This window comes from Amblyomma mixtum, chromosome 2 (assembly GCF_055824585.1).
Source record: "Amblyomma mixtum isolate Tamu chromosome 2, ASM5582458v1, whole genome shotgun sequence".
Taxonomy (NCBI): domain Eukaryota; kingdom Metazoa; phylum Arthropoda; class Arachnida; order Ixodida; family Ixodidae; genus Amblyomma; species Amblyomma mixtum.
In genome coordinates this window covers 280,463,206-280,483,008 of record NC_143013.1, presented here as the reverse complement: position 1 = coordinate 280,483,008, position 19,803 = coordinate 280,463,206, and the positions used below count along the sequence as shown (strand labels likewise).

Here is a 19,803-nt window from a genome sequence, read left to right as displayed (position 1 = left end):
TCACACACCCACGTCACCTTCTAGAGAAAACTATGTCGCGTATGTGAAAGTTCGGCTTATGTAGTAAAACCATTAATTAGAGTAAAAACATCAAAGTAATCATCGAGAGTAAATGAAACTGCTTTCGCACAATCGTCGCATCTGGTGTGTGACACACCTGCTCGATGTAATTATTCCGTCGCACCGGTAGTTCGGCGCCTATCTGCACCGCCTTGCCTGCATCATAACGTTGATTGAGCTGGAAATATTCAGACGAGTATGTTGCATCAATGGCACGCTACGAGAATTCTAACGAATGGGGTAGTCTAGGAATACGACCGTGTCTATTTTTCCAGTGTAAGTGTACTCGTTAGCTGCAGTTACTAATTAGCTTATCTATCTTATCCAATAATGTACATGCAGAAGCAGTTTTCGTGTACTGCTTCACTCTTAAAACAAGTTTCTGGAAGTATAACAGCACCTATTGCATTCATAAAAGCAACTGTCTTGAATTAAACGCCTGCAGCAGCTTTGGCAGTGTCCAGGGGGCCTGGTTGGAAAATAACTTTCATTAAGATTTTTCGGTATTCAAGCATGCACCGACTCACTCGGCGCCTGGATTTGCAGTATACACAACTGAATAAATCCGGGTCAATATATTCCAACTTTATTGGCGAATGTCATGGCACATACTCAAATGGCATCGCCGACGCACCACCGTCCGTTCAACACCGGTTCTTGTCGGTTGATAAGCTCTTCTTATTTGCGCCGCACCACAAACGCTCTCATATATGAACACCACAACGTCGAAAGCAAACATAAGCCCGCAGTTTCACCTTTGCACAACGCAGCAGACCGTTCAAAACATACGTCTCGTGGACGCCTCGTGGAACACAACTCACTTTTATCCGAGCACAATGGCACAACACTTAGATGTCCACGCCGAAACGGCTTCGTATTGTGCACTGCACTGCCTGCAGCGCTGGCTACAATGATTCACAGCGTAGCAGTCACCACGACAGCACTGATGAGCCACAGTGGAAGCTCCGGTACAAAATCGCTGAAGTCCTCCTCCCGTATTCTCGTCACGGCACGTCGACCGGTCTTGCAGGGAATAAAGCATCATAGTCGCCACTTCTGTTTCACCCGCTCGGTAATCCTCCACGCGAAGCTCATCCACCGGTCTCACTCCTCTGTCTCTCTCCGGAGCGGTTTCAACGCTACGGTGACTGTATATTCCTTCTTCTAAAAGTGATTCCAGCATTAAACTCCCGTACATTGTAAGAAATGCTCTGCATTACGTGCAACAGTTCTGTACTAAGCTCGTTGCTAGAGCTGTAGCGAGTTCGCCGTACGTTGTACAACTACATTATGCTCCAAAATGAGCTCATCGTGGCACGAATGGTCACCATGCGTACGTAGTAAGCATTGTGTCGCATAACACACGCCTTGGAGACTATCTTCCGATGTGGCTCTGTTTCTCATAGTTAATTTCATCGCACCATCGTCACATGGTGTGTATATATAACTTCGCTTGCCTGGAATGCCAGCATGACAAGCTTGCACACACGAATCTACATATTTTCGCTGTTATTGGCGCTATCTTTCGCTTTGTTTCTTCCTTCACGTATTCCACCTCATTAGCGTTTTTGTTTGTTTGTTTTAGATAGCTTTGAAATCTTTTAATGATGCGATCATATACCAGCGCTTCTGGCGTTGATTTCATTGGCAGGTTTAGTTAATCTTTAAAATATGACCTTCACTTCTTCGTTCCAATTTTGAAGACAAATCGTCCGTTCGGCAAATTAAAGCAGCATTTGGCAGGCGTGTCCCTGGAAGACCTAGACCGCAGTAGGCTTCCAACGTCGAGAGGCAACTGTGTACCACCACCCGAGAGCGCAGATTGAAACTGGTTATTTATCTGGATCGGTTGGAGATTCGTGTTGAAGAGGGTCATGGGGTCTGTGGTAAGGTCCAGCGGGCCGTTGAGAGAGGTCGCCTGCAAAAGATGAGGAGGCGTGTTTTGTTGTATGGCACGCAGACGGTCTGTGAAGAAGCCCTGGTGAGCTTGCAGCACATTGGTTGGGTGCGTCAGTTGCGTTGGTTGTTGCCTGGCTGTGGTAAAGCCTCCGCCTACTATTGTGGTCACACCTTGATTTGAATTTCGAAGACTGAATGTTTGCTTCACAGTTGGTCTTGGTGTTGTGGTCACTTTTTCGGCGGTTGTGCGTTGCGGCTGGATAAGACGATGGAAAGTTTCTATCGCCTTCTCAAGCTGGGCGCTGTACTCCTCTTGGCTGGTGGGGAGAGGCGGGGCATTTGTCGTTGGTCTGGGTCCCCTTGTGGGATGGACAGAGTTATGGCTAAATAGTCGTGGAGGCGGTGACGACGGCGGCGGTGGGATCGTGGTGATCGTGGGGGGTGGTGGAGTAGGCGTAGTAAATATGTCATGCGGCACATACCTAACGTCCTTCGTAACGGGCGGTTGAGGCGATGTTAGAGTTCCGGGATGCCCCTCGGTGAAGAAGTTTCTCACGGAATGGTGGTTGACAAAGCTCGGCGTTGTAGAGTGAATATTCAGATTTCTTTCCGCGGAATCCTTGAATTCCCCGCTGGATGTGTCTCCATTGAAGGTTTGTTCATGTTTGTGGGGCACATTGAACGTATTCGGGACTTCAAAAGGAAACACGGTACCAGGACGACTGACGGTGTTTCTGCCGCCGGAGATTACTTCCGCGGACTGTCCAGCCGTCGAGAATTGGAGAAATTTGTCATCCCCGTGAGGCAACTCTGTAGAAGTTTCAGCCGATGACGTGGTCTGGAACTGTGGAGGGCTAGTAGGTTTAGGCGGCGCGGTGTGTAGCTCTTCGCTGTCATGGTACGCCATTAGTGACTCGGGGAACGAATGCTGCGGGGGCCTGGGCTCTGGTAGCGGCGTTTCTTGTGGAACGACAGGGCCGGCTGTGTGCGCGGGATCTCTGTTTTCGACGTGCGATGCGGCATTGGACTGAGGTGGTCCGTCTGGGTAAGCTTGCGTGCTTTCAAAAGACGTTACACTGAACACCTCCTGAGAAGTCGGACGGTCGTGCGACAAGGAGGCGGGTCCAGACGGTTGAGTGTTAGCTCCAGGGTGCTCTACAGCGGTGGGCTCTTCACGTGGTTTGCCAGCATAAGAGTCGCCGTTCGTGTCCTCTTGACTGCCGAAGGACGGTACTCCTTTGTTTTCATTCGGCGGCGGTGTATCACCTAGGTCAGCGTTCGGTGGGCGTTTTGAAGACGTTGCTTTCAGAAGTGCAGCTAAGGCTCTGCTCAGCTCTTCGGGAGTAAAATCTTCGAGCGAAGGCCTCGTGTGACTCTGTGGTCGAGTGTTGTGGTGCGGATTCTGAGGCGCATGCACTTCAGGAGTGGATACAGGACCTGAAGGTTTCGTCGCCTCCGTTTTTATCGTGTGATCTAAGTGGCCATGTTGTAAGCGCGGCTGCCCTTCATGTTGCAAGGTAGAGACGTGATGAACTGCATTCAGCTCTTTTGCAGGTTTCTGATATGGTGTTTCTCCGGGAAGTGTTGAAGGTCTCTGATATGGTGTTTCTCCGGCAAGTGTACTGGTTACGTGGTGAGCTTGATGAAAGCCCTGTGGCGTTGTGGCCGGTGCCGAGACTAATGCTGCTTTCTCTGTATGCCCAGTGTCTGAAGGAGGCGCATATGGCTGAGTGTACTGTTTCGAGGCATTGACTGTTGTGCCCGTATTCGGCGCCTTGTCGAGGTGGGCTTGGCCTTGACTCGTAGGGACAGAAAATGTGTTGCCATCTTGAAAACCTGCGGTTTCTGTTGTATGCGGACCTGACTTTTTGTAATCACGGGTATTGGGGTCGTACTCAAACAAAACCGGCGATGTTGTAGGAGGAACGTAGCCGTTGTGTTCTGGTGTTTTCCTAAAAGGGGGCTGATTTTCTGTTTCTTGATCTTGTGTTCCGTAAACAGAGTGTGTTGTGGCGAACTTATTACCTCCTAATTGCTGGTGCTGAACATTTTCGTGCTGCACCGCACGCCCTGCCTCGACTGCTGGCCCATTAGCTTCGTGCCTTGTTGTGAAACTGTATATGGTAGGCAGCCGTGATCCAGCAGAGGTGCCAGCTTTAGTTTCATGCTGTAACCTTTGCGTCACAGGGAGTGTCGCGGCATCGGGTTGACTAACCGTGTGCACTGAACCGGTTGTTCGGCCCTGCTGAGGAATTTGGCTGCTTGGTTCTCGGGATAAGGGCTGACTTGGCCTACCTGTGCGGGGAGTAGACACTAACCGCCCTGTTGTGGATCCCTTAATTTCCTGCGCAGTCCTGCTGTTAGCAGGCGCAGTGCTTTGGGACGACAGACCAGATATTGGTTGCACTTGAAAAGTTCCTTGGTTAGCACTGTAAGAATCCACAGTTGCCTCAGAGGGACCACCATGTGTTTGCGTGTGAAACTGAGAGGACTTTGGAGGCTCAACACTGTAATCTCTATCGGCAACAGCAGGGTGATGGGATTGTGGCTGAGTTTTCCCTTGATTGTCATGACGTTGCGGCGTAACTATTTCTCTTGGTCTAGACTGTATGAAGTCGGTCGTTGTTTGAAACTGCGTAGGAACGGCGGGAGCATTGTAGGTGCTGTGATCAACGTATTGCAGCTCGTCCCCTCGAGTCAGGGTCGTGCCCCTTGAAGATGGACTGAATGTTGTGTGCGCCCTATCGCCACGCAAACTTCCAAGCGGACTTTGGGGCTTTTGTATGGCTGATGTTGCAAACTGCGGTGGCACAGTCGGCTTATGATGCCTGTTTGTTTCTGTGTATATTGGCGGGCTATCGGTCGGTGGGCGCGTTGGTCGTGGTGGCGTTGCGGTTGGGAATGCCTGGCCACCATTTCCATTTCGTACTGGAATTCTTACTGAGCTTGGCTGGACTCTATCGTTCAGAGTGACAGAATAATCTACGCTGGCAGGTCTCGGAGTAAGAGTTGTGCGGCCTGACACGCCGCTTGTATAATCCTCCTTTTTCGGCCCAGCATTTTCCAACATCACTGTTCCTTGAATTTTGAAGATTTTGTCGGGATGATCAGCTACCTGGGCAGCGGTTAAATCTTTCAATATCATTCTTCCAAGCTGCTCCGGGGCTGCCGGCGTGACTGAACCATCATGCGCATCTGTCGTCTTGTCATGGTTCAGATATGCTTTCGGGGGCTGCGAGGATTCAGGCAATGTTTTTGGCCTGGTGAGCTGTTCTCGGGGCCTCGCAGGAACCGTCACGTGCGCTCTTGGTGAAGGTCTCGGCGTACCTTGCTGCTGAGGTACTGAAGCGGGTACAGGTGCTTGCGGTGGCTGGTACGATGTAAATATGTCCGTTAGACTTGACACAACGGTTGACGGCACAGCTGGCGACGAATGCGCGGCGCCCGCTGGTTTCGCAAGTTCTGAGGCATCAGCAGGGGCTCGTACTCCCGTCGTGGTTCTGAACTGAAATTGATCAACGTTGTCCGCTGCCGACGTTGTGCCTCCCGTGCCTGTAAACTCGTTTTGGTCGTTTTGGCCATATGTGGTTCGCGCTACAGGCTCTGGAGAAGCAGGACCCCGCTTTGGGACTACTATGGTATCACGACTATAGCCATGACGTTGGTTCACGGTGTACGAGGAGTCGTGAGGAGTCGTATAAGGGGTTCTAGGCCTAGCGGTCAATGTCGGATGCGGCGGCTCCTGGCTCTGTGGTCTTTCATCCGCCGTTGCCAGGGCGTGTTGGGGCCTCTGTGGTCTGTTTGTGCGCCGTGGTTGAGCGGTTGGCTGTTCCGGTGGCAAACTGAGATCCGACTCTCCGGCTGGCAGCAGGGAGCCACTCTGTTCCTCAGATGTTATGTAAACCACGGGTCTTTTTGTCGCCCTCAAGGTTTCTGTCGACGCGTGGTCTGGACGCCGGGAAGTGTGGCTTTGGGACGTGTCTGGAACAAAGGAATGCGTGGAGCTTGGTTGCGTGTGCGGCGTTGCGCTGCCAGCCGGCGGTGTGGAATCTGGATAAGCCATGCTCTTTTCCGTCTGACCCTTGGTTGTTATCAAGCGTCCACGTATGACGAGATCTCTTTGTGATGTTTGCGTGACTTGCACAGTCGAGGGACCCAGGTCTGTTGTGCCTGTTGGCGGTACATGTTTCACTTGCTCCTCTGGAGCATCTTGGTGAAGTGGTCTCGAAGCGACATGCTGCGAGAACGTTTCTGGTACTTGTCCTGTCTGCTGCGATTTCTGCACATTCGCAGCTCCACTCGCGTAACTTTGGTCGCCGCTTCCCAATGAAGCCGTGGAACCACTATTGGGCTCAGCGGTTGGACGAAGCGTGTCTCTGCTTGTAGAAGGCTCTTCTGTTGGTGGAATGAACGGTCGTCGCACTTGGCCACTTCGCATTGGTTTAGGGGCAAATCTCTGCCTGGAACCCGTAGCGAATTTCCTCGTTGGGGCGATGTCTTCAGCATTGGGTGCCGTTGGATTGCGTTCCGAGCCACTGCCTTCCGCCTGTGTGAGCAGCTTCGACCGGTGTTCTTTGTGGACCTCGCTTTCTGGAGTGGTTGGAATATGCGCGACAGAGGAGGTTGGTGTATACTCGACTGCGCCGTAATGTTGAGATGTGCCGCGATTTCGCACTGTGGGCTCCGCTGTTTGGAATGCATGTGTAGGCTTTTGCGGTTGCCTCGACGTAATGTGTGTGGGGCTCGAGAGGCTAACTGAAGCGGTTGAATGTGTGTCTGCGTGCTCCTGCCGGCTTCTTACTGCCGTTGGGACGCGCGTGGTCTTTGGTATTCTTCTAAACGGTTCGTCCTCCAAACGGTCAGCGCCGGTTTCTTTTGATGGGTCACCCTGGGACGGGAATGTGCCGTACGCCACTTTTCCTACTTTCGTCCATGAGTACGGCGAAGTTCCTGCGTTTAGCGTCGGTGTCAGCGGCCGATTGCTGGTGCTTGTTGGACGCGTTGAGTTGCGTACTCTTTGCCGCATGCGCTCGAATACCGCTGTCGGAGAAGGCGGCGTTCTGGGTGTCAGTTCGTCTTGTATTTTCTTTTCTGGTGTAAAAGCGTAATCTGCATCGCTTGTTGTCTGTCCTGATATGGTCTGGGGGCGTGTACGTCCGCCTGTGGCCGTCACATGGCCTTCGGACGTAGACGTTGTATCCAGTGCCGGTAACGCGTATTTAGATTCTGGTCGAGTTGTAAGGCGTGAGGAGGCCTCGTGCGCCGATGGTTTCACATTAATCGTTGATTGCTTGCCTTCTGAATGTGAACTTAACCCGGGCGAAAGTGAGGACTCGGGGTCGTACTCCACACTGCTTGTTACACCTTGCTCGTTGTAGTGGGCTTTTTTGGTAGGCTTCGTTGACTTTATTGGAGTAGTCGAAGGGGAAGGCGTAGGGTAAGGTGATGGCGGCTCTTTTGGTGGTGTCTCCGGAAGTTGTTCGCTTTGTGGGATTTCAGACACAGATGACGAATGCTTGCGAGACTCCGGTACAGGTTCATTCGTTTGACTTGTCTCTGGTGCAGGTGGGTTCATATAGGATCCATCATCGAGGACGTCGGCGGAAGGCGGTTTCGTTTCAGTTGTTTCCGTTGCAAATATAGAAGCTGGAAGCGTATCATAGTGCGATATGCTGGCAGTCTGGTGCGTCTGCGAACTTGTTCTGCGTGGCACTGGCGTGAAAGTGGATTTCTGTGGCCCCGGACGGCCTGTTGCAGTGGTTCGCTCATGGTTTTCAGTGTACCTCGTCGTTTCTTTGTTTCTGTCAGCGGTTTTTACTCCGTCTCCAGTGGTTTGAGTAGTCTGCAGGCCCTGTGGTGGGTTCTGCGCCTCAGCGTTTGACGTCAAGTGTGGACCACCGTATGGGCCGGTGTCTGCGGTGCTGCGAGGGCCTTGTGTTCCTACGTAAGTTGAAGAGGGTATTTCTGCACGCGCAGCGGTGGTCAAGTCATACTTGTGAATCGCTTCTGCTAATGTAATTGTCATACGAGTCCTGTACACGGGAGGCTTCGTAGTCTGTGCGACGTCTCCTTGCGTTGATGTCTGGCGCAGGTGAGCGGGTGACGTCGCGGTGAGATTTGTGACCGGTTCGAAGGAAATAGTCCGCACCGGCCCCCTCGGACCACTTACGCTGACGGTATCCGTCCTCAGGGTCATCTCAATGGGCCCACCTGTGACCCAACGTCCCGTGCTAGAAACCGGCTGCTCCGACCGTGGCCTGGTGACAGCAGCGACGTCTTCAAGTACATCGGTGCTACCAATGTTACGACTTCCCGCGTCGCCTTCTGTTATGTCACGGCTCGAAGTCCCTGTGGCTGTTTGGGTGTGAGTAGGTCGTCCTGTTGGTACGAATGACCGAGTATATTGCTGAGCACCTTCTTGAGAGGATACAGCACTCGTCGTTCTTCGTGTCTGGGTGCGAGGAAGTGTGATAGGAGCGGGAGTTGTGCTTGGAACCGCCGTCACTGGGTGGCTGTAGTTTAGCGGATCTTCAAGTTGTGTGTCTTCGAGGAACTCAGGCTCATCATCAACGGATGTGCGGCGCTGAATGGCCATGGAACCTATCGGACTGCTGCCAGCGGTAGTGTAAGCTCGTCTCTCATCTGGAAGCTCCTGGTATGTCGAGGGTCCCGTTATGGGATGTGTGTCGAAGACGTCTGGCTTGTTGCGTGGATCTCCGGTCGACAGCGTTCGTAGAGCTTGGTACAGAGCGTGGTAATAGTCGGCTACCGGTTGAGCAGGTGCTTCTTTCTCACGATAACCACCGTTCTTGCCGGAGGAAGCGAATGGCTCCAGATTGTTGAAATTGGGAGCCGAGAGGGAGTTGTCTGTCGTGTCGACGTTGTCTTCGTCATCGAGGTTTGGTTTGGCGTTGCTGATAATGCTGGCGTGGCTGGGCACAAAGTTATCGTAGTGCGCCTGATTTCCGTCCGAGGGGTAGTACGAGCGAACCTTGCGAGTCAACGTGATGTTCACGACCGTCGTCTGGCCATCTACAATTTCGACGGGAACTTCTACGTCGTTGTGTTCTGGAGACGACGCCTGCAGGAATAACAGAAGTGGAAACAGATTTACACGTCGAGTTTTATCAACCTGCCTTTGTGGACTGAACTTTTCTATCCGAAAGGTTTTACGCCACATTGCTTTCTTCAGTTTTAACTTCACGAGTCCATTTTATAAAGTCAAGGAGTTAAATGTAACTACGAAACTTGAGGCCTGTAAGGCAGGAGCCCTAATTCTTCGAGCCACTTTTGTGTTTGACCGCACCGGAGACTTCACTCATGTCTGCCTCCAAAGTCTTAAGAGAGGCCACACATGAACAAGCACTTGGCTATGGTTCTTTCGATTAGGCATTAAACACTACTCTCGGAAAGTACGCGTTAGACGTTACTAAATATTGTACAGATCGTCAACTCTTCGCACTAAGCTCGGTAAGGAATCCGTACCTAGGAGGCTCATGTAACATTTGTGTCAATTCTTAACTGTCCGACATCTGTTCATTACACTGTTAATTTTCTTACTTCTGAGCGATATCTCTTGAGCTGCTGTCCGGTTAACATGCTCATTGTTAAAGGTTTCAAGAGCCAGCGTTGTCAGAGTAGAGAGTTGTGTAATTAAATGGATTCAATTGTTATCCACGTTTCAGGGAAATGCATAATCTACGCACCTCTGTTCTCAGCGATTGTTTTTATCTTGTCCAGAGTTTCCTTTTTTTTTCACTTAAACAACACTGCTAAAATGTAGAGAGAAGGCAGGAAGATGGAATTCTTGACAACACAAAGCAATCTGAACAAGGATCGAGGTGAGCTTCATTCATCTAACCAACATTTCGACAGGAGGCTTTTCATCGTCTATCCCTAAGACCTCTTGCCGAAACGTTGACTAGGGGAATAAGGCTCCTCAACCCTTTTTCACTGCTAAAGCGCACTTTTTCAAAATCATGTGTGGCCCGTCTGGTGGGAAAGTTTTGATCGTAAGAGGGCTTACAATGACAAAAATAGCGTTAACATTAACTGAAGCTGCGAACAAGTATTAAATCACAGTGTGCAGAAGAGGTAGTAGTCAGAAAGACACCTACCATTAGTGTATATCTTCCAGGCAGCAAGATCCTCCAGTACTCTCCCTTCTGGCTAGTCCTAAAGGGCATGTAGCGTCCTTTGATCATGAGCCTGCCCTTGGTAACAGGATAGCCTACGTCATCAGTGATAATTCCTCGCAGGCCTGCAATTGTGGTAGGAACAAGAAAACGCGTCAAGTATTGTATCCGACACTAATGCCCACTCTGTGGAGGCTCGATAATACCTCCAATCAGAATAAATAACGTATGTGGCCTTTGCAAATTAACAAATTGTTGCTGACTCGCCTACCCATGGGCTATGAAATATTGCGTAGTGGAAGGTTAAGAATTAATTTTCACTGCGTTGAATTGCTTAAAGTTATGTCAAATCTCGGCAGACGGGACGTTTTCAACACTGCCTGTGTCAGGATGACCGCATCTGCCACAAACAGGTATTCAACCTGGCACTTAGCCGGGGCAAGCTACATCTGCTCATTCACAGCGCCGGATAACTAGAGGCACCTAAACCGTCAGAAAGCAAAACAACCGCACTGAAGCTGCCAGTCTCTATCGGAACCAACCAGCCAAGTTTGTCAACCGCAGCTCCTTACCTCTCTGCGACTCTTCGAGCAGCTTCATGAGGGGCTTGAGGTTGTCCATCCAAAAGCGGCGCAGTTGGTACGACAGCGGGTACTTGCAGCAGGAAAGTTCCAAGGTCACCTCCATGCAACCTCCTTGTACGTATGTGTAATCAGGCATGCTTCCTGCCAGCATCAGTTGGAAATGATGTCCGAATGAGACACCGCATAACACGCAGCTTCGAGAAGCATGTAGTCTAAAGAGCGTAAGACAAAAACAAAATGAACTCTAGACACTTCTCGCAACCAAGCGAGCGGAGCAGGGCTGTTGCGCTTGATGGTGGCAGCACATCTACTGCATGCAATGTGACACTAAACTACCGCGTTGCGAAACACTTAATATTCAGTCATGTCAGTAATAACCATCCTCATTAAAGCGTAAGAAAACTGTTACGTTTGATTTCGTCTCAATAACTACAGACAAATTTTTGACGAAGGCTGCACCAAATGGCGCGTGACTGCCTGTTGCGAACAGAACAATGAGGGGAGCAAGTGAAAGAGCGTGTAACGGCCGCTTGCACCGGTGAGGAAGTCGGGACGGGTGCGGGCAAGAAACGACTCATGACAACAGTCGTTCCAGCAGGCAGTCGTTGGCCGTTGAACCAGGGAGCCAGCAGTCCGGTGAGCGACGCGGGGGTGAGGCAAGCGTGAGAGTGCTAGCTTTTGCATACCTGCATCACTTGTAGGAAATGAGTGCAGTTTAGAAACGAAAGATGGATTCCGGCGTCTTACAGGATTTATTCTGCGTGCGTTATGACGTAGGGTCTATAGCCGGATACAACTCAAGAACGGAGCGGCTTTTCTCTTTCAAAGGACTCCCTCCAGCCAATGGCATCGGCCGATTCTCAAGGACCTGTTAGGGTGACAATGCAGGAAGGAGACCAACCCCGATCATGGAGGCAGGGAACTATCCCCTTTCATCTGGCACTCCCCGCATTGTCACGATGGCAGGCTCATGAAAATCGGCCGAAGCCATGGCTTGAAGGCGGTCCTTTGACGGCGAAAAGCCGCTCCGTTCTTGCGTCGTATCCGACTATGGTCGCATAAGAGGTTTTAAAATCAGAACAGGAAAAAAGTGCTCCCATGAAAGTGTCTTTAAAACCAGCAGGATTCGTCAGCGAGTGTCCATTTGTGCGTATTTAGGGAAGAGACCGTTAGTAATGGGTAACTTAGCGATTTAGTTGGCTGACTGGCTCAAGTCTGAATAGCTGAATGGTTGTACGGCACTATGGGCCATGAGCTCCAAGCTTTGCAGCTATACCCACCATGTCTAGAGAAGACATAGCCTCGTAATATAGAGGAAGCTATGATCTGGGGAGATAATGTTCTTATGTAACCCAGGAAAATTGATTCCAAGAGCAGCATGGGGGCTGAGCGCTGATAACTGCGGACATATTTCAGTCCACGCACAGGGCTACCAAGGTAGCAGGCGAGAGACGGTGTACCCACCCTTGAAAGGGTACCATTTGGCACCATTGACGATGCCGTCGTGGTAGGTTTGACGCTCGCAGGAGAAGCGGCGCATGGTGGGGTGGTTCAACGAGTAGGTACGCGCCAGATGCTGGAAGACGTCGTCGTCCGGCGTCCTCGACTCCACCGTGTCTGTGGGTGCACAGTCAGCGCAGTTGGTATTAGACGCAGCAGGCGCGCATGCGTCAGCAGGCGTTTAGCGTTTCTATCACTGTGAATGTATCAATGCGGAATACCTTCGAGGAGAAACCAAACTAACTCAAGTAATACACCATTACGACTGGTGTCTTTCTAGAGGCTGGAAGACACGGTGGCGAGCCACTCAAAGGGAATAACAATATGGTGTCGTCACATTTATTTTTGTTAAATTCTACCTTCTTATTAAGCGTATCGCTGTATGCTCATGAGTTGCTGTGGACATGTCGAAAAGTTCAGTGTGCACTGGTGATTTATTTCCTTTTATTTGCGGGTGCCATGTACTTACGACGTTTGAGTTTTGCTTGCGTAAGTGCGTTACGCCTGTAGAAACAGTGTGTGTTTGTTTGCATGCTCGTCCGTACTTTCGCAAAAAACTTCTGTGACATAACAATCTCGATCTAGATGGCAGGAGACTACATTGCGTACAAAACATGTACACCAGACAAAATAGCAAAAAGAACGAGAAGGCAACCAACTATATGATCACTGTTTTGAGTAGCTTCACTGAGCCAAGGTGTTCAGCGGTTCATCTATTCGTACCGATTTTTTTTTTACGTTTAAGGAGTAGATTATTATCCTTTTAAGTTAGAACAGCCCTATCTTGATTTTCGCATCTGAACGTGATCTGTCAGAAACAGAGGCACCATTGTTCGGAGCGTTTGTGAGCTAAAGGAACATTCAAACCTGAGAGCCGCAGACGTCGCGCGACCGATTGCAGACGATTAGGTTCGGTCCCGGAGCACTAGGAAATTAGGGAGAGACCTTAACGAATTGGCCGAAACTATGGCCGGGTGCAACCCAAGAACAAAGCGGCTTTTCCCTTTTAAATAACCCCTTCCGGCCAATGACGTCGGCTGATTCTCATCAGCCTGCTAGCGTGGACAATGCAAGGAGCGGCCCAACAATGCAGGCAGAGGAATATATCCCCTTTCATCTACCACTTCCTACATTGTCACGCTAGGAGGCTTATGACAATCAGCCGACGCCATTGACTCGAAGGGGGTCATTTGACAAAGAAATGCATCTTCTTCCTTGAGTTGTATCCCACTGTAGTCGCGCGACGCGCTCGACACGCAGGTATGAATTTCCCTCAAGTCTCAGCGCGGAGAGCAGTCCGAATGAAGCTATAGCTCACTCTGTCCGTAGGTGTCGTCGTACGGGTAGCGCACCAGCATGGCTCCCCCGTGCAGGTTGCCCGAGAGCACGAACGGAATGCTGTCGATCCACTTGCGCACCGCCGCCGTCTCCGGTTCCTCCACGTTGCGCACCGTGTGGCTGGGGTCCGGGAAGTTGCGGTTCAGGTCCACGCCGGCGCTGTTGTACCTGCGGCATATAGTCGCGCATGCGTGCAGCAGTGAGCATATAGGTTTGCGCACTAGAAGCACCGTATAATGATCACGTGTTGCCAGCACAAATGCGAAGTTGCACCGAACGCGAAACATCGAATAGTAACATACAGACCAACACCGTGTTTACAAACTTACAAACAAATGGGCGTTCGCGCCAGCCGGACTCTTCGGGGTAAAAAGTAGGCTTAGCACCCATACGAATATATGGGAGCAAAAATTTTCAAAGCAGTTTTCTGATTTCACAGGGCCCCTATGATGTTGCTCCTTGGTGAAGAACAATCAAGTTCGTCGTAGAACAGAATCTAAAAATATGAAGCGTCATGTCGAAGACGATGTACTTTTAAAACCCCGCGAAACGTGCGCATGAAAGTCGTCCGGCGAGAAAATTGTATTTAAGAGTATTATAAGTCACACTATTCAAACTCGCGACGCTCACACCGATTAATAGCCCGTGATGCCCGTTCAGAAGTCAATGGCTGGGTAACCTAGGCTCAGGGATCCGCGCCCATAAAGAACTGTCTTGACGTAGTGCATTTTGCTTATGAGAATGGTCGGTGGAACAATACCTGTATTCCATTTGTTTAGCTTTCCTAGCTTATGAAAGCTCCGTATTCGTGGAAGGAGCGTTTTTTTTTTTTGTCATCGTAACATGATAATTTATCGATACAGGCAAACTTCAATTTTTCCTCAGTGTCCCTTTAACTTGTATCGATTTAACGCCATTAGATTCCTCATTTCCTAATTTTGAGGTAAATCCTCTTTGCGTTTCTGCGGCAAATACAGCTACAATGTACTAGCAAGGAGGAAAGATTTGCAATGAAGTAGCATGTCAAGCCCCACGAAGTTGTTAAGAAGCGTATCGGTAAACCCACTAATCAGATGGCGCCCCCTTCTTTAGGCACCTGTATGCATTCCGGCTTACCTTCCCCTTAGTCCGACGCACTGCCCTTCCCTGGAGATGGACATTCCGTCGGGGTTCATGCTGGGCATGATGTGCACGTTGGTGTTGTCCAGCATCCACCGTATACGCGGGTCGCTGTCGTAGCCGTTGATCAGGTGCGCGATCAAGTGCAGCATCAGTTCTTTGCCCACCACCTGAGTTGACCGGAAAGAGCATGCGAATTTGATTTCCGATTCACCGATGCTTTTTCAAGAGTTTTAGGCTGAAACATAGCACTCTCCCTCACAAAAGAATAAGCTATATATCGCAATGGTTCAACTTGTCACTGAAGTATCCGCTGTTCGAAACAATAGGAACAACGTGAGCAAAGAAACTGCATGGTTAAAGATAATTTACAATCATTTAACGATAACAGGCGTCAAGCTTTTTTTTTTTAACTACTGCTCGTACAGAGACGATATACCTATTTCAGGAATTGTTTCCAGCTTGAACCGCTGTCGATTTGTAGCGTTACTCTCCATATCGTAAGGCAACGAGACCGACCAATGTTCTTGGGAGACAGGTTTTTCAACACTGAAAACAAGCCTTTATCTCCTCAAAATACCCGTTGCTGCCAACTATTATTCCCTGCATCCATCGCCTGTTGGATGCAACACACTTTTGGAAACGGTTGAAGCTGTCTTACAGCGAAAGACGCGTCTTTTTTTTTTTCCTTTTTCGTATCTAACGATGTCTTATTTTTTTAGGTTATCTACGCATCTGCTGTGAAGTTTTTGTTTACAAAAATAATGCCGCAAATACAAGATGATTCTCCGTATTCAGGAAAACGCATAAATGAATTGGAGGCTGTGGGTCTAGGTGGTGGTTATATTTCCTCTGACTACAACGGCAAAGCAAAGCGCTGCCCAACCAAATGAATAAACATAAACAGACACTAGATACTCCATTAGCACTGTCTGTCTGAATTCCGTGCGCGTTGAACATTGACTGCTCAGTTGATAAGTTGCCTCTTAATATTCTGCTTCGCTGTACAAAAAGTGCACACTAGCATGGCGTGATGACATGCCAGAATACAGAAATGCGAAATATGTCCTCAAATTATTTGTATTCCATATGATATATGACGTCACTGTACTTAGCCTGTAAGTTCCAGGTGCTTCATGAAATGCAAAAGTTGGCAACTGCGAAATGAAAATGAGCGTAGACGATGTGAAAACAAGCAAAACACAACGCACACTACAGATGGCTGAAAAAATACAAATGGCCTAACGCTTAGCGCTGCGAACAATTGAGACTAACGTGAAAAAGTTCTAATTACTGATGATTAAATTGCGCAACCATCAAAAAAGTATAATGCGGCTCCTATGTAAGGCTTCACAGTTTTATGGAACCAAATTTGAGAATAATTAAAGAATATGGGAATTTACTGGAATTCTTCTGGCACAAAGTTGCTCAGAAAAGAAAGCTTTTGCCTCAAGATTGTCGCAAGACTGCTAATAGTCTTCCTTTCTGTAGTTGTATTTCTCGAACAGAATAATTGTGCAGCGATTAAATTCTTCAACAGTGATGTGTATTCACAGCAACTCTCAAGGTTATTTACGTACCTCGTTGCCGTGCATGTTGGCGACGTATTTCATGGACGGCTTCAGCAACTTGTTGTTTGTCGAGCGCGACGTCAGTAATAGTACCCATAGTTCTCGACCTGTAGTGAGAGTCGGAATAGAGCCGGTGATGAGATTCGAATGCACGGAAGGGATGTTTAGGAGAGGGTGAAATGTGATAAACTAAACAAACTGAAACAAGAAAGCCCGACTCACAAACGCCCCTATGTCACAGGTACAACATGCGAGAAGAGAAATTATGTTGTCAACAGTGTTCTTCGAAGACGAGGCCTGTCTTTGAGGGAGAATGAGGAAGTCGAAATATGCGAACGCCTGCGAACGGTCCTCTGCTTTTGCGTGACACCCTTGTTAGATCAAACCTAAAAGTCATCTTGCTCCCACTGAAACGGTTACATAATCAGGGCACGGGATTCTTTTAAGTTGGGTTCTCAAGGCACCAAACCGGTTTCTCGGACAAAATATAAAAGGATAATAAAAGGAAAATGTTTTAAACAAGAGAAGAAAATAAACTGCGTCTAAGGTTGCGCTTTGCCTAATCAGCCCGCGTCACAATTTCCAGGAAACGAGGGCAAGCCAAGGTGTCAATGTAGTGCGCTCAGCGTTAATAGCTGAAACGCCTCTGTCAGAAAGTGAGTGGTGACATAACGTACTAAGATAAAAAAAAGTGACATATTCTCCTTTGCTACACGAACCTGTGGCACGATGCAAAGCTATTGGGCCGCGAAAAGGGAGTGGCTTAGATTGTAGCGCCCCTCCAAGTGATAGTACTTTGTAAAACACTGACAGGTGCAACAAAGAACTAGAAAGAAAGCGCTTCTGCTGTGCTAAGGAAAGGTGAAATCAGAATACCACGGCCCAGCCCTGCATAAGGTGCGCTTGCGTGCAATGTTTAAACAAAAGAGAGGTATTATGTAGATATAAAAATTTCTAACTGGGAAAAGAAGTTCACAAAGCGCACGCGATGGCGGCTGCGTGTTATAAACACCAGCGCGTGACTGCTCTTTCTTTGCCATTGTCAAACGAAGAGATGGATTGCATCGCGGCTGGTCCCTAGACAAGCCGTTGCGCGGAATGCAATGTCGCAAGATGTTCACCCACATTCTTAGAGCTGCTTATTTCTTTCCTGTCACGCCCATGTTTCCAGCCGTGGGCGTTGTCTGGAAAGCGTGTGTGTGTGTGTGTGTGTGGGGGGGGGGGGGGGGGTACACGCATTTGGTAGCTGCGGTATGCTTAGCGTGCTTTGTGTTCTAATGTCTCTATGCTCTCTTGAATCGACGTGAATGAAAAGGAGTTTTCCTCTTCCCCCTACCCTCCCCCCTTAAGACTTCAGAAAAAGCGACACTAAGTTATAATTTTCTCTCGCTCGTAATTCACGGAGTGGAGCTGATTTAACCAGACGCTAATGAGGTTAATAAATAGCTATCACCTTTTTATATCTTCAGGAAGAATAATTAGAAACGACGCTTTGTTTGCCACGTTACGATAGAGGACGTGGAAAACGAGGCAAAGAGGTCAGAAGAAGAGAGAGAAAGAAAGGCAGTAGTGGAGCTTATATGAAAAGGGATTGAATATAGAAACGCTTACAGCCCTGATCGCTGGTTTCTCGGGAGTAGCTATATCCGCACTAAATTTTTAAAACTATGTTCAAAACTCTTGTAGCTGTATGATTTTAAAAGCAAATGGGAAATAACGTGCACACAGAAAGGTGCCACCTTATATTCTTGCGATCGAAAGTTCAAAAATGACAACCGCCCTCGCCAGTATTCCGACCGCACGTGCCTTGTCTCGACTGTCCTATGGAGTACATCGTCGCCAGGTCCGGCCTGACGATCGTAGCGTTAATGAGGACTCCGGTCATGGCCTCGTAGTCGTGGTACTTGAACGGCACCCACAGCCATTGAGTGCGGCCGTAAGAGGCGCCGTTGGCTCCTGGAGCCGCACACCAGAGCACCGCCAGCGCCGTGACAGCCGCCAGGCACAGCCCAGCAGCTCCTCTATGTCTCCCATGGTGCAGCAGTGGCGACGCCATCGCCTAAGCTGCCGGGGCCCTCTCTGGCGCCGCTGTCCGCTGGCTTGAAGCCGAGAGCCTTATCTTGGCAGCATGGGGATGGGCGGGTCACTTCACCCGTCGGGGGAATTCCTGCGAAGGACCAAAACGTGCACGTGTTGTTACTTTCCTGTTACGACTGCAGAACTTAGTATAAAATGAACGAGTTGTAGTTGGTAGAGCATCGAATGCTATCTACAACGAAATCGCTTTGTTCGAGGTTGTCTCTGATATGAGGACACTCACACACCCTATCAATGCTCTGCTTTTTTCGCCTTTCTCAAGGTTCGATTCATGTCAAAACCATTGCTGTACGTTGCATGAAGTTCCGCACCACATTGTCTGCCCAAGCACGCTTAGTAGTTTTTGACTGGAGGAGCTATATGAACAAAGGTGAACGGAAGCAAAGGAACTCAAATACAAAATTGGCGAGCTGAGGCACACTGGATGTCATTTATAGTTTTCCTTTCTCTGCTGAGTCGCTGACTTTTAAGTATCTGATTAAAGTGTACTACATCGCACTCAAAGCACAGCACTTTCGTATCGTGAAGAACAGCTCGGACAGAGGGAATGCGTTTAGAAGTGACGCCACGGGACACCGTATCACAGAATCGGGACGAAAAAAGGACAAACTGCGTAAAGTAAGAGTGTGCTTTGTATTCACGCTGGTCTTAACTGTTTGTTGCTGTGCTTTATTCTCTACAGATTCAGCTATGTACATTTGGAGATGTTTGGGAGGAAACTCATTCAAGGCATTTCTGCAAGTCTGACGCGACGATATATACCACCTCCCTTCAAGCATGGTTTCATAAAAACTATTCAGAGGATATATGTATGAGCGCACAAAGCAACAGACAGCAAATTGTACAGAATGAATAGAATAAACAGACGAAAAAATATATAACTAATAGAGTGGCGAATCCAACACATTCGTCATGAGCAATATGTTAACGGATTGAACTAAAGTTATTAAAGCGAAAGTTACAAGTCTCTGGGACGCTAAAAGACATTCCAGGGCTCGGAAGTCTGTAGGAATACATTTGGCTTCTGTCATGTCTGTTGTACTTAGGGTACTTAATTGGACAGCGTACTCGTGATAGTTTTCGTTTTTGATGCGTTACTATTGCACGATGTGTTCATAAAACCCACAGACTAAGTGCTGGGTTGGCCTGGTGGCGGACTGAATGACTTAACCTGGAACGATTTAAGTACGTTACAGGGATCAAAGCAGGTGCACAATGTCTATAAACTGTGATGCCGATGAATTCTAGGAGCAGGCCCTGCTCTTGAAGACTTCAGAAGACTGCACTATGTTTTCTTTTGAGTGTTGTTCGTTTATTCTGTCATACCTTACCTGGTGATGCGGGAATCTGTGGGACAACATTCAATGGTCCTTACGTATGAAACGGGGCAATGCGTGCGCATTGCTTCAAGTAAATATTATACATAGTGAAGGGTACATCGCCACGGGGAAGCTGAGAAATATTCGAGTCGCACGAGCACTTCTACAGTTCCTTCATTAA

The 19,803-nt window shown here is 48.9% G+C and overlaps 1 protein-coding gene across 1 annotated transcript; it reads right to left on the bottom strand.

The window, feature by feature from the left end:
- Nucleotides 1-630: 630 nt before the first annotated feature.
- LOC149364149 (uncharacterized) lies at nt 631-18,311 on the bottom strand. Its single transcript, XM_089574141.1, has 8 exons — nt 18,013-18,311; nt 16,216-16,313; nt 14,633-14,805; nt 13,497-13,684; nt 12,143-12,295; nt 10,667-10,819; nt 10,077-10,219; nt 631-9,040 (listed from the first exon to the last, which is right to left on the bottom strand). Exons 1-8 carry the CDS (start codon nt 18,260-18,262, stop codon nt 1,739-1,741), a joined length of 8,460 nt encoding a protein of 2,819 aa, XP_089430267.1. The 5' UTR covers nt 18,263-18,311; the 3' UTR covers nt 631-1,738.
- Nucleotides 18,312-19,803: the final 1,492 nt, after the last annotated feature.